The 14331-nt window shown below is 47.0% G+C and overlaps 1 protein-coding gene across 2 annotated transcripts in view; it reads left to right on the forward strand.

Moving 5' to 3' along the window:
* Nucleotides 1-14331, forward strand: part of scyl1 (SCY1-like, kinase-like 1) — a 76972-nt gene that overhangs the window by 35528 nt on the left and 27113 nt on the right. For both annotated transcript variants that reach the window (XM_073031363.1, XM_073031364.1), the window contains exons 8-11: nt 3888-3995; nt 6706-6819; nt 8268-8423; nt 13312-13500. In XM_073031363.1, the coding sequence (XP_072887464.1) occupies nt 3888-3995; nt 6706-6819; nt 8268-8423; nt 13312-13500 (567 nt within the window). The remainder of the gene's footprint in view (nt 1-3887; nt 3996-6705; nt 6820-8267; nt 8424-13311; nt 13501-14331) is intronic.

Raw genomic sequence — 14331 nt, forward strand, 5'->3', positions numbered from 1 at the left:
ACCGATGCCTTACAAAGACTCAGCATTACACCTTTGCTTTTATATTCTAGTCCTCTTGAAGTGAACGTTAACATTGCATTTTCCTTCCTCACCACAGACTCAGCCTGTAAGTTAATCTTAAGGGAATCCTGCAAGAAGACTCTTTATCTTCTTTGTCCCTTTGCTCTCTGATTTTTAAAAAAATTTTCTTCTCTTTTAGAAAATAGTTTACATTTTTATTCCTTCTACCAAAGTGCATGGCCGTACACTTCCCTGTGCTATATTCTATCTGTCACTTCTTTGCCCGTTCTCCTAATCTGTCTAAACCTTTCTGCAGCTTCCATTCCTCAACATTACCAGTCCCTCCACCGGTCTTCGTACAGTATCATCCACAAACTTTTCTGCAAAGTCATCAATATCACCATCCAAACCATTGACATGTAATGTAAATAGAAACGGTCGACACTGATCCTTGCTGAACACCACTAGTCACCGGCAGCCAATCAAAAATGGCTCCCTGTGTTCCCACTCTCAGCCTCCTGCCAATCAGCCAATCCTTTATCCATGCTGGAATCTTTCCTGTAACCATCTTGTTAAATAGTCTCATGTGTGGCACCTTGTCAGAGGCCTTCTGATTCTCCTTTGTCCATCCTGCTTGTTAGTTCCACCAGATTTGTCAGGCAAGATTTCCCCTTAAGAAAACTATGCTGTCTATGGCCTGTTTTATCATGTGCCTCTAAGCACCCTGAAACCTCATCTGTAACAATAGGTTTCAACATCTTCCCAACCACTGACATTAGGCTAACTGGCCTATAATTTCCTTTCTTCTGCCTTCCTCCCTTTTGAAGAGTGGAGTGACATTTGCAGTTGTCCAGTACTCTGGAACCATTCCAGGATCTAGTGACTCTTGAAAGATCATCACTAATGCCTCCACAATCTCTTCAGTCACCTCTTTCAGAACCCTGGGGTATAGTCCATCAGGTCCAGGTGACTTGTCTACCTTCACACCTTTCAGCTTCCCAAGCACCTTCTCCTTCAGAATACTCAACTACACTCACTTCTGCCCCGTGACAGAAGGGTGTGAAGGGTGTACAGAGGATGTTTCCTGTAGTGGGAGGGTCTCAGATCAGAGGGCACAGCCACATATTACAAGGATGTCCCTTTGGAACAGAGATGAGGAATGACTTTAGCCAGAGGGCGGTGAATCTGTGGAATTCATTGCCACAGATGGCTGTGCAAGCCAGGTCTCTGGGTGTATTTAAAGCAGACATTGATAGGTTCTTGATTAGCAAGGCCGTTAAATGTTATGGGGAGAAAACAGGAGATGGATAATAAATCAGCCATAATAGAATGGCAGACCAGACTTAATGGGTTGAATGGCCCAATTCTGCTCTGTGTCTGATCTGTGTAAGTGTGCCTGGAATATATTGAATGACGTAGCCTCTACCACCTCCCTGGGCAGAGATTTCCATAGATTCACTACTCTCTGGGAAAAGCAGTTCCTCCTCATCTCTGTCCTAAATCTATTCATCCAAATCGTCAGTTGTTTGAAGGTTACATTTAATATCAGAAAAGGTATACGATACACAACCTGAAATTCTCGCTCTCCAAACATCCTTGAAGCAGAAGAAAAAGCCCCAAAGGTGAATGGCAGAGGCAAAAAAATGTAAAAACTCCAAGGCCCCCCTCTCCCCCTCCCCCCCCCATGCACAAGCAACATCAACCCTCCCCCGACTTATTCTAGCATAAAGTCTCAGCATTCCCACGTCACCACCCACCATGTCAGCTACAGCAAAGCCTCCAAAGAGAGACCATGGACTACAGCACATCAAAAGCTGACTTGAGCGGATTTCCTCCTCGCGTATCTGCTGAGTGCAATGCTTCCCAACTTTTAGATATGATGATGAATTTCATCAGACCGACTTTGATATTATTTTTCAAGCCTTTCCTTTGCCCACCAGGGGTTCACTGACTTCCATCAACTGGGATTAAAGAGCCATCCACCTCAAACGGGACCTCCCGGTGGCCAAGCGTTTTAATTCTGGTTCCCATTCCCGTTCTGATATGTCGGTCTATGGCCTTCTTTTGTGCCTAGATGAGGCAATCATCTCGGTGGAGGAGCAATACTTGTATTCCGTCTGTGTAGCCCCCCAACCTGATGGCATGAATATCGATTTCTCCTTCTGGTGAACAGATCTCTCCCCCCTCTCCCCTTCACATTCCTCGCTCTGACCTTTTACCTCTTCTCACCTCCTCTCCTCCTTCCTTTCTTCTATGGTCCACACTCCTCTCCTATCAGAGCTTACAGGAGCGAGATGTATCTGTTAGGTGAGTGGTCAGTGTCAGTACGACCAAAGAGCTGACTGTGGGCTTCAGAAAGGGAGCACAAACCAATCCTCAGAGGGTCAGAAGTGGAGAGAGTGAGCAATTTCAAGCTCCTGGGTGTCTAACACTGGTCCCAACATATTGATGCAGCTATAACGAAGCAAGACTGGCTATTTCGGCCCAGCTTTGTGGGCTGTGTTGTGCTGTAGGTTTTCTTTGTTTCTATATTTCATTCGGAGTTTGAGGAGATCTGGTTTGTCAGTGAAAACACTTGAAAACTTCTACTATTGTACTGTGGAGAGCGTTCTGGCTGCATCACGTTCTGGTAGGGGGTGGTGGGCTACTGTGCAGGATCGAAGTAATGTGTAAAGTTAGTGAGCTCCATCATGGGCACTAGCCTCCGTAGTATCCAAGACATTTTCAAGGAACGGAGCCTCAGGAAGGCGGTGTCCATGATTAAGGACCCCCACCACCCAGGACATGCTCTCTTCACACTGTCACTATCAGGAAGGAGGCACATTGTTGCGTGAATGAAATCACCGGAGAGAGTTTCTGGTAATACAAAGCAACTTCTTTATTCGACAAAACAAGGTACAGCAGGTATCGGTGGATAGTCTGCTGGCCCAATGAGGGGCTCGATATTTATTTGCTAAACACAAAGGACAATCCATATTTACAAAGTATAGACAATGCTTTCTTTTGACGCTACATACAAACTTCATACCTTCTGATTCGCATTCATCCCACCGGCGCCAGCAGCGTCTGGACTGGGCTTTCAGGAAGCCATTGTTCCAAACTGAATCGGCAGTACATTGTCAAGGAACAGAAGACTGGTAGCCAAAGCCATTTGTTAAATGTAAACCCGAAAATCCTCTAACATCAACGATTCAGGAACAGTTTCTTCCCCTCTGCCATCTGAATGAACATTGAACCCATGAACACTACCTCACTACTTTTTTATTTCTAGTCTTTTTTTTTGCAGGACTTATTTTAACTTAAAATATTTAATAGTCATACATATGTATACTTAACATAACTCAGTTTTTTCCCTCTTATATTTATTGATCATGTACTTAACTGTTCTGCTGCTATAAAGTTAACAAATTTCACCTCATATGCCAGTGATATTGAACCTGATTCTGATTCTCATTCTGTCAGATTCCTCCTTCTCCAGCTCTTGACCTTTCCCATGCAGCCCTACCACCTTCCATGGAGCCTCCTTCCCCACCCCAGCATCTTCCCCCTTGTAGTTCTGAAGAAGGGTCTTGGCTGGAGTCGTTGACTATCTATTCATTTCCGCAGATGCTGCCTGATCTGCTGAGTTCCTCAGGCATTTGGTGTGCTTGGGGAGATGCAAGTTGGGCACCCAGGTGACATGACCAATCAGTCTGAGTTGTTTTATTGTGGTGGTGACGCTGTTCATGTTTACGTATACTGGTGTTAGTTTGTCAGTCCTTCCAGCTGATCCACAGCAATGTGCGAGGGGAGGGCAGGGCGTGGACATAGCAGCCGTGCACTGTCGTGTAGGTTATGACCACTGCGATTGGACAGGCTGTTACCTGTAGGACATACTCTCTCTGCAGGTGGGCAAGTTCCTCAGTGCTGACGAATACCAGCAGAAGATCATCCCTGTTGTGGTCAAGATGTTTTCCTCGACAGACAGGGCAATGAGGATTCGCCTTCTCCAGCAGGTCAGTAACCACACCGTCCCTGCATTATGTCACCCGTCTCCATCTCCATTCTGTGATCTCTGCTCATCCACCTCTCAGTCAGATTTTATAACCACACTGTCCCTGCCGTGTAACCCTCCCTATCTCCACAATGTGATCACTGGTCTCCCACCTCTCAGAATCAGATTTATAACCACACTGTCTCTGCCATGTCACTCTCCCCATCTCCACTCTGTGATCACTGATCTTCCACCTCTCAGAATCAGATTTATAACCACACTGTCCCTGCATTATGTCACCCGTCTCCATCTCCATTCTGTGATCTCTGCTCATCCACCTCTCAGTCAGATTTATAACCACACTGTCTCTGCCGTGTAACCCTCCCTATCTCCACAATGTGATCACTGGTCTCCCACCTCTCAGAATCAGATTTATAACCACACTGTCCCTGCATTATATCACCCATCTCCATCTCCACTCTGTGATCACTGATCTCCCACCTCTCAATCAGATTTATAACCACACTGTCTCTGCCGTCTGACTCTCCCTATCTCCACAATGTGATCACTGGTCTCCCACCTCTCAGAATCAGATTTATAACCACACTGTCCCTGCATTGTGTCACCTGTCCCCATCTCCACTCTGTGATCACTGATCTCCCACCTCTCAGAATCAGATTTATAACCACACTGTCCCTGCATTATGTCACCTGTCCCCATCTCCACTCCGTGATCACTGATCACGGGATCTCAATCAGATTTATAACCACGCTGTCTCTGCCGTGTAACCCTCCCCATCTCCACAATGTGATCACTGATCTCCCACCTCTCAGGATCAGATTTATAACCACACTGTCCCTGCATTATGTCACCCATCAACATCTCCACTCTGTGATCACTGATCTCCCACCTCTCAATCAGATTTATAACCGCACTGTCTCTGCCGTGGACTCTCTCCGTCTCCACAATATGATTTTTGCTGTTCAACCTCTCAATCAGATTATAACCACACTGTCACAATAGACAATAGGTGCAGAAGTAGACCATTCGGCCCTTCGAGCCTGCACCGCCATTTTGAGATCATGGCTGATCAACTACTATCAATACCCGGTTCCTGCCTTGTCCCCATATCCCCTGATTTCCCTATCCATAAGATACTTATCTAGCTCCTTCTTGAAAGCATCCAGAGAATTGGCCTCCACTACCTTTCGAGGCAGTGCATTCCAGACCCCTACAACTCTCTGGGAGAAGAAGTTTTTCCTTAACTCTGTCCTAAATGACCTACCCCTTATTCTCAAACCATGCCCTCTGGTACTGGACTCTCCCAGCATCTGGAACATATTTCCTGCCTCTATCTTGTTCAATCCCTTAATAATCTTATATGTTTCAATCAGATCCCCTCTCAATCTCCTTAATTCCAGCGTGTACAAGCCCAGTCTCTCTAACTTCTCTGCGTAAGACAGTCCAGACATCCCAGGGATTAACCTCGTGAATCTACGCTGCACTTCCTCTACAGCCAGGATGTCCTTCCTTAACCCTGGAGACCAAAACTGTACATAATACTCCAGGTGTGGTCTCACCAGGGCTCTGTACAAATGCAAGAGGATTTTCTTGCTCTTGTACTCAATTCCCTTTGTAATAAAGGCCAACATTCTATTAGCCTTCTTCACTGCCTGCTGCACTTGCTCATTCACCTTCAGTGACTGATGAACAAGGACTCCTAGATCTCTTTGTATTTCTCCCTTACCTAACTCTACACCGTTCAGATAATAATCTGCCTTCCTGTTCTTACTCCCAAAGTGGATAACCTCACACTTATTCACATTAAACGTCATCTGCCAAGTATCTGCCCACTCACCCAGTCTATCCAAGTCACCCTGAATTCTCCTAACATCCTCATCACATGTCACACTGCCACCCAGCTTAGTATCATCAGCAAATTTGCTGATGTTATTTTCAATGCCTTCATCCAAATCGTTGACGTAAATTGTAAACAGCTGTGGTCCCAATATCGAGCCCTGTGGCACCCCACTAGTCACCACCTGCTGTTCTGAGAAACACCCATTCACCGCTACCCTTTGCTTTCTATCTGCCAACTAGTTTTCTATCCATGCCAATGTCTTCTCCCCGATGCCCTGAGCTTTGATTTTACCCACCAATCTCCTATGTGGGACCTTATCAAATGCCCTGCATTATGTCACCTGTCCCCATCTCCACTCTGTGATCTCTGTCATCCACCTCTCAGTCAGATTTATAACCACACTGTCTCTGCCGTGTAACCCTCCCTATCTCCACAATGTGATCACTGGTCTCCCACCTCTCAGAATCAGATTTATAACCACACTGTCTCTGCCGTGTCACTCTCCCCATTTCCACTCTGTGATCACTGATCTCCCACCTCTCAGAATGAGATTTATAACCACACCGTCCCTGCATTATGTCACCTGTCCCCATCTCCACTCTGTGATCACTGATCTCCCACCTCTCAGAATCAGATTTATAACCACACCGTCCCTGCATTATGTCACCTGTCCCCATCTCCACTCTGTGATCACTGATCTCCCACCTCTCAATCAGATTTATAACCACACTGTCTCTGCCATGTCACTCTCCCCATCTCCACTCTGTGATCACTGATCTCCCACCTCTCAGTCAGATTTATAACCACACTATCCCTGCGTTTTGGTCCCAGTAGCAGCATCGCGGTGACTGCTCGATGCTTCTCATTGTAGATGGAGCAGTTTATACAATATCTCAACGAAGCAACTGTCAACTCCCAGATCTTCCCCCATGTCGTCCACGGCTTCACGGACACTAACCCAGCGATCAGGGAACAGACGGTCAAGGTGAGTGTACCGGTATCTTCAGCCGTGGCCTTTATTCAAGATTCAGGATAGTTTAATGTCATTTCCAGTACACCAGCGTGAAGGAGAACACATCCGATGCAGCAAAAAAAACACAATAATAAAAAAAAACAATAAATATAAATAGATAAAATAGCTTTTATACAGTGATTGTAAGTCCAGGGAGGGGGTAACAACTCTTGTGAGGGATTTGTCGTGTCCATTCCGAGGCAGCTCCCTCACCTTGGGCACTCAGCTCTCACCTGTGGCTGTTTGCATGTGACTGCAGCTGCCCCCAGTGCATCACTTTGACAAGCGGGCTAAACCGGGTGAGGGTAGCTGACGGGCCTCACACCCCGGTGAGATGGGGTCACGCCTGTCCTAGTGTGTGAAGTCTGCTCCGGCGGACTGGGCGGATGAGACATTCGGTGAGATCCGACAGCCAAAAAGATGGATCTGAAAGGCTCCTGGGAGAGCAAAGGGTATGACAAGACACAGAAGACGTCTTGGTCACCCACTGCCCAAGGAAGACCCCAGTTTGTGATGCTTGTTCGTACCACTGGACCTGGATTTCTGAGGTCGAGAGAGTGGAAATGACCCATTGCAACGGCATTTCCACTTTACAGACTCCCCCCACGCAGGTTTCCTGTCATCGATGGACAGGATGCACAGCCACTATGTCCGTAAAGTGACACTAGGCATGAGTGTCTGTACAGAAGGTGACTCTGACAGGAAATGATAAAGTAGTGGTGGTTGCGGGGTGTGGAGGAGTGGGTTAGTGGGTGCTGATGCTGATCAGCCTTACTGCTTGGGGAAAGCCACTGTTTTTGAGTCTTTCGGTGCCAGTGTGGATGCTTTGTAGCCTCCTCACTGATGGGAGTGGGAATGGGTGCGTGGCCCTCTTCCAGCACCTTTCTGTATATACGTATGCCCTTGATGGCGGGTAGGCTGGTGCCGATACTGCATTGGGCAGTTTTGACTATCCGCCGCAGAGCCTTCCTGTGGGGTTTCTGTATCGTGCAGTGACGCAGCTTGTCAGTTAACTCTACTGTGCTCCTGCAGAATCACGAGTATGGATATGCCTCATCTCCAGCTCGCTTCAGCCTCCTCAGAAAGTAGAAATGTTAGTGAGCTTTCCCAGTTGTGTAGGATGTGCTCTGAGAGGTTGTGTGAGATGTGCTGTCCTGGGAGTTTGAAACTGCTCAGTTTTCACTGATGTGAAGAGGGGTGTGGTTATCCTAAAGTTGATAACCATCTCCTTCGTCTTGTTGACATTGAGGAAGAGGCTATTTCCCGGCACCAGCCCTTGAGCACCTCCTCTCTGTAGGCTGGGGTCTGTGACTGTGGGGCTTACGGAGCATGGACAGGCCATTCTGCCCATCTGGACAGTGCTGGGAAGCCCAGATTTTGTGCGGTTGCTTCTGGCCCTGACACAATGTCCTTTCTTGCAGTCAATGTTGTTGCTGGCCCCGAAGCTGAGCGACGCCAACCTGAACATGGAGCTTATGAAGCACTTCGCCCGCATGCAGACCAAAGACGATCAGGGTCCCATCCGCTGCAATACCACAGTCTGTCTGGGCAAGATTGCTGCCCATCTCAACGCCAATGTAAGTGCCTGCATATACAAGATGGTCAGATACAAGAAGGTCCCAGGCCAATATGAGGCCTGGGATAACGTAAGCTTTAGAGAGGGTGCAGAGGAGATTTACTGGGATGCTGCCTGGACTAGAGAGTGTGCCTTACGAGGAAAGGTTGAGTGAGTTAGGGCTTTTCTCTTTGGAGTGAAGGAGGACGAGAGGTATACAAGATGATAAGAGGTACAGATCAAGTGGACAGCCAGAGACTTGTTTCCCTGGGTGGAAATGGCTGATAGAAGACGGCATCATTTTAAGGTGATTGGAGGAAAGTATGGGGGGATGTCAGAGCTAAGCTTTTTAACGCAAACAGTGGTTGGTGCGTGGAAAGTGCAGGCAGGAATGGTGCTAGAGGCAGCTACATTAGGAGCATTTAAAGGACTCTATAGTATTCTGAGACCAGAAGACTATAAGAAATAGGAGCAGAATTAAGTCATTCAGCCCATCAAGTCTGCTCCACCATTTTATTCTGACTGATCCATTTCCCTCTCAACCTCATTCTCCTGCCTTCTCCCCTTAACCTTTCACGCTCTGATTTGTGAAGAATCTGTCAGACTCCGCCTTAAATACACCCAGTGACGTGGCCTCCACTGCCTCCTGTGGCAACGAATTCCGCAGATTCACCACCCTCTGGCTAAAGAAATTCCTCCTTATCTCCGTTCCAAATGGACATCCCTTTATTCTGAGGCTGTGCCCTCTGTTCTTAGATCCTCCCCACATTCACTCTATCAAGGTCTTTCAATATTCAGTAGGTTTCGATGAGATCTCTAAATTCCAGCGAGTACGGGTTCAGAGCCATCAAAAGCTCCTCATACAATAAGCCTTGCATTCCCAGGATCATTTTTGTGAACCTACTTTGACCCCTCTCCGACGTCAACACATTCTTTCTTAGATCAAGGCTCAAAACTGCTCACAACACTCCAACTGAGCCTGAACATTACATCCTTGTTTTTATATTGTGTCCTCTGGTCCTAGACTCCCCCACTATAGGAAACATCCTCTCCACATCCACTCTATCTGTGTCCTCTGGTCCTAGACTCCCCCACTATAGGAAACATCCTCTCCACATCCACTCTATCTGTGTCCTCTGGTCCTAGACTCCCCCACCACAGGAAACATCCTCTCCACATCCACTCTATCTGTGTCCTCTGGTCCTAGACTCCCCCACTATAGGAAACATCCTCTCCACATCCACTCTATCTGTGTCCTCTGGTCCTAGACTCCCCCACTATAGGAAACATCCTCTCCACATCCACTCTATCTGTGTCCTCTGATCCTAGACTTCCCACTATAGGAAACATCCTCTCCACATCCACTCTATCTGTGTCCTCTGGTCCTAGACTCCCCCACCATAGGAAACATCCACTCGATCAAGGCCTTTGACCATTCAATAGGTTTCAATGACTTTTCCCCCACCCCTCATTCTTCTGAATTCTAGTGAATACAGTTCCCAGGGCCATCATAAGCTCCTCATATAACAAGCCATTCAATCCTGGAATCATTTTCATGAATCTCCTTTGAACCCTCTCCAATGTCAGCACATCCTTTCTTAGATAAGGGGCTCAAACCCGCTCGCAATTCTCCACGAGGCCTCACCAGTGTTTTATAAATTCTCAACATTACATCCGTGTTTTTATATTCCAGTCCTCTCGAAATGAGTGCTAACATTGCATTTGCCTTCCTCATCACCGACTCGGCCTGCAAGTTAACCTTCTGGAAATCCTGCGTGGAGGACTCCCAAGTCCCTTTGTGCCTCAGATGTTTGAATTTTCTCCCAGTTTACAAAACAGTCAACATTCTTATTCCTTCTACCAGAGTGCACGGCCGTACGTAACGCTGCACTCCATCAGCCACTTCTTTGCCCATTCTCCCAATCTGTGTCAGTCCTGCAGACTCTCTGCTTCCTCAGCACTACCTGCCCCTCCACCGGTCTTCATATCATCCACAAACTTGGCAACAAAGCCGCTAATTCTGTCATCCAAATAATTAACATACAACATAAAAAGAAGCAGTCCCAACACAGACCTCTGTAAAACACCACTAGACACTGGTAGCCAATCAGAAAGGGTCCCTTTATTCCCACTCTTTGCCTCCTGCCAGTTAGCTAATCTTCCCATGTTAGTATGTTTTCTATAATACCATGTGCTCTTATTAAGCAGTCTCACATGGCAAAGGTCTTCTGAAAATGAAAGAACACGACATCCACCAACTCCTTAGTCTATCCTGCTTGTTATTTCCTCAAAGAATTCCAGCAGATTTGTCAGGCAAGATTTTCCCTTAAGGAAACCATGCTGACAACTGCCTATTTTATCATGTTCCTCCAAGTACCCCAAAACCTCATCATTAACAATCGACTCCGATTTCTTCCCAACCACTGAGGTCAGACTAACGAACCTATAATTTCCTTCTTGAGGAATGGAGTGACATTTGCAATTTACAAGTGATTCTTGAAAGAGCATTACTCTTCAGCTACCTCTTTCAGAACTCTGGTATGCAGCCAGTCTGGTTCAGGTGACTTTCAGCTTCCTAAACACATCCTCCCAAGTAATAGCAACTGCATCTACTTTTGCCCTTTGACACTCTCAAACTGCCAGCATACAGCATCAGTAAAGACTGATGCAAAATATGTTTAGTTTGTCTGCCATTTCTTTGTCTCCCCATTACTAACATTATTTTCCAGCAAACTGTTATCTACTCTCACTTCTTTTACTCAATATATCCGAAAACATTTTTGGTATCCTCTTCGATATTGTTGAGCTGTTATTTTCTTCATACTTCATCTTTTCCCTCCTAGCTTTTTTTTAGTTGGCTTCTGTTCATTGTTAAAAGCTTCAGTCCTCCACCTTCCCACTAATTTTTGCTCTATTATATGCCCTCACTTTGGTTTTTATATTGGCTTTGACTTTCCTTGTCAGCCACGGCTGTGTCATCCTGCCTTTAGGATGTTCCCTCTTCTTTGGGAATTATCTATCCCATGCCTTCTGAATTGCTTCCGGAAACTCCACCCTTTGCTGCTCTGCCATTATCCCAGCTGGTGTACCCTTCCCATCAACATTGGCCAGTTCCTCTCATGCCTCTGTAATTCCCTTTACTCCACTGCATCTGATTTTAGCTTCTCCCTCTCAAACTGCAGAGTGAATTCTATCATATTATGATCACTGGCTCCTAAGGGTTCCTTTATCTTAAGCTCCCTAATCAAATCACACAGCTGAGCTCAATCACAAGCTGCTGTAAATAGCTATGCTGTTACAAATTCACTCTCTTGGGATCCAAAATCAGCACCAACCTGATTTTCCCCAATCTGCCTGTATAACTGAATTTCCCAATGACTATCATGTCCTTTTGACATGCATTTTCTGTCCCCTGTTGTAATTTGAAGCCCTCATGCTAGCTACTGTTCAGAGATCTGTATATGACTTCCTTCAGGGTTTCTTTCCCGTATGTCTTTCAGTCAACCAACTGCAGCTTCCAGTTCTTCGAGGAAGTAACAAGCAGGATGGACAAAGAGAGGCAGTGGATGTCAGTCACTTGGATTTTCAGAAGCATTTGATAAGGTCCAACACATGCAGCTAGTTAACAAGTTAAAATCCAATGGCATTACAGGAAAGATACTGGCATGGATAAAGGATTGACTGACAGGCAGGAGGCAGCGAGTGGGAATAAAGAGGCCTTTTCAGGTTGGCTGCCAGTGGCTAGTGGTGTTCCTCAGTGGTCAGTATTGGGACTGCTACTTTTCACATTGTCGATGATTTGGACAATGCAATCAATGGCTTTGTGGCAAAGTTTGCGGATGATACAAAGATAGGTGGAGGGGTAGGCAGTGCTGAGGAAGCAATGCGATTGCAGCAGGACTTAGACAAATTGGAAGAATGGGCAAAATGGCAGATGGAATATAGTGTTAGAAAATGTATGATAATGCATTTTGGTAAGAGGAACAATAGTGCAGACTGTTATCTAATTATGGAGAAGGTTCAGACATCAGAGGTGCTGAGGGACTTGGGAGTCCTCATGTAAGACTCCCAGAAGGTTAATTTACAGGTTGAGTCTGTAGTAAAGAAGACAAATGCAATGCTGGCATTTATTTCAAGGGGAATAGAATATAAAAGCAATGAGATAACGCTGAGGCTTTCTAAAACTCTCGTCAGGCTACACTTGGCGTATTGTCAACAATTTTGGATCTCATATCTCAGAAAGGTTGTGATGTCAGTGGAGAGAGGCCAGAGGAGGGTCACAAGGGTGATTCCAAGAATGAAAGGGTTAACATACGAGGAGCGTTTGGCAGCTTTGGGCTTGTACTCACTGGAATCTAGAAGAGTGCAAGGGATCTCATTGAAACCTACCGAATGTTGAAAGGACTGGATAGGGTGGATGTGGAGAGGATGTTTCATATGATGAGGATATCCTGAACTAGAGGGCAAAGCCTCAAAATTGAGGGCAACCTTTTAGAACGGGTAAGGAGGATTTTTTTTTTAAGCCAGAGAGTGGTGAATCTGCCACAGACTGCGGTGGAGGCCAAGTCCGTGGGTATATTTAAAGCGGAAGTTGATAGTTTCCTGATCAGTCAGGGCATCAAAGGATATGGCAAGAAGGCAGGTGTGTGGGGTTGAGTGGGATCCGGAATCATGGAATGGCAGAGCGGGCTGATTGGCCCAATTCTGCTCCTATGGAGCTGTTTTCTGTTCTGTTTTCTCTAACCTCCATCTTTCCCATCGCCATCTCCCAGTCAGTCTGCTACCTGAATGACTGCGTTACAAATTTTTCCCAGTTTCTTGTGTTTGCCAGCGATTCCGCCTGCAACCCCCCCCCCCCCCCCCATCATCCCTGTGCGTTGGGTTAACCACGTAACCGATTGCTTCCACAGACGCGGCAGAGAGTCCTCATCTCGGCCTTCTCGCGGGCAACGAGGGACCCATTTGCCCCCTCCCGTGCCGCCGGAGTACTGGGCTTCGCGGCCACGCAGAACTACTACTCGGTCTCCGACTGCGCCTGCAAGATCCTGGTGGTGCTGAGCCCACTGACGGCAGACCCCGACAAGAACGTCCGGGATCAGGTTGGAGTCGGGACCCTTGTCCTTGTCCTGGGTGGGGGTGGGTTCCTATTGTAGCGTCGTGGTTATGCTGGCCCTAATGCAGCTTGGGGCATCGGAGTTCGTAGTTCAATCTAAGGAATTTCTCGTCCTCCCCGTGAACCGTGTGGGTTTCCTCTGGCTGACCCAGTTTCCTCCCATAGTCGGTTGGTAGTTTAACTGGTCATTGTAAACTGCCCTGTGATTAGTGTAGAGGTTTACTGGCGGCGCAGCTCAAAGTGCCTATTCCACGCTCTGTCTCTACGTGTAAATAAATAGCCAGCTGATGGTAGACCCCAACAGGAACATCCATGATCGTGTCAGAGTAAGGACCCTCTCCTGGAAGTGTGGTAGGCAGTCCTCGACAGGAATGTCTGTGATCAGGTCAGGTTGGGTGTGGGTGGGCAGGACGGAGGTGCTCAGCGGTTGAGAGGATGGAGGGGATTCTTGCTGAGCTCTTGGACAGTAGACCTCCGCAGGAATGTCCCGTGATCGGGTGAGAGCAAGGACCCCCTCCTAGGGGTGGGGGAGGTTGTGGGGAGGATGCTCAGGCAGCTGGAGGGGAGTGGGGGTGTCAAGAGGAAGGAAGATGTTCTCACTGAGATATGCAAAGTTCTTGGATGGTTTGATGCTGGCAAATTTGGATGGGAGCAGAGTGTAGAACCAGGGACACAGTTAGGGTCGGGAACAGATTGTCATGGACCACGATGAATGGTAAGACACATTCCCTGGGCACACTGACCCCACAGAGACTTGGGACACTCGGAATTAGATTCAGAAGAGTTCATCCAGTTCTCTTTAGCTCTGTCCTCCTCA

This window comes from Hemitrygon akajei, chromosome 28 (assembly GCF_048418815.1).
Source record: "Hemitrygon akajei chromosome 28, sHemAka1.3, whole genome shotgun sequence".
NCBI classification, from domain to species: domain Eukaryota; kingdom Metazoa; phylum Chordata; class Chondrichthyes; order Myliobatiformes; family Dasyatidae; genus Hemitrygon; species Hemitrygon akajei.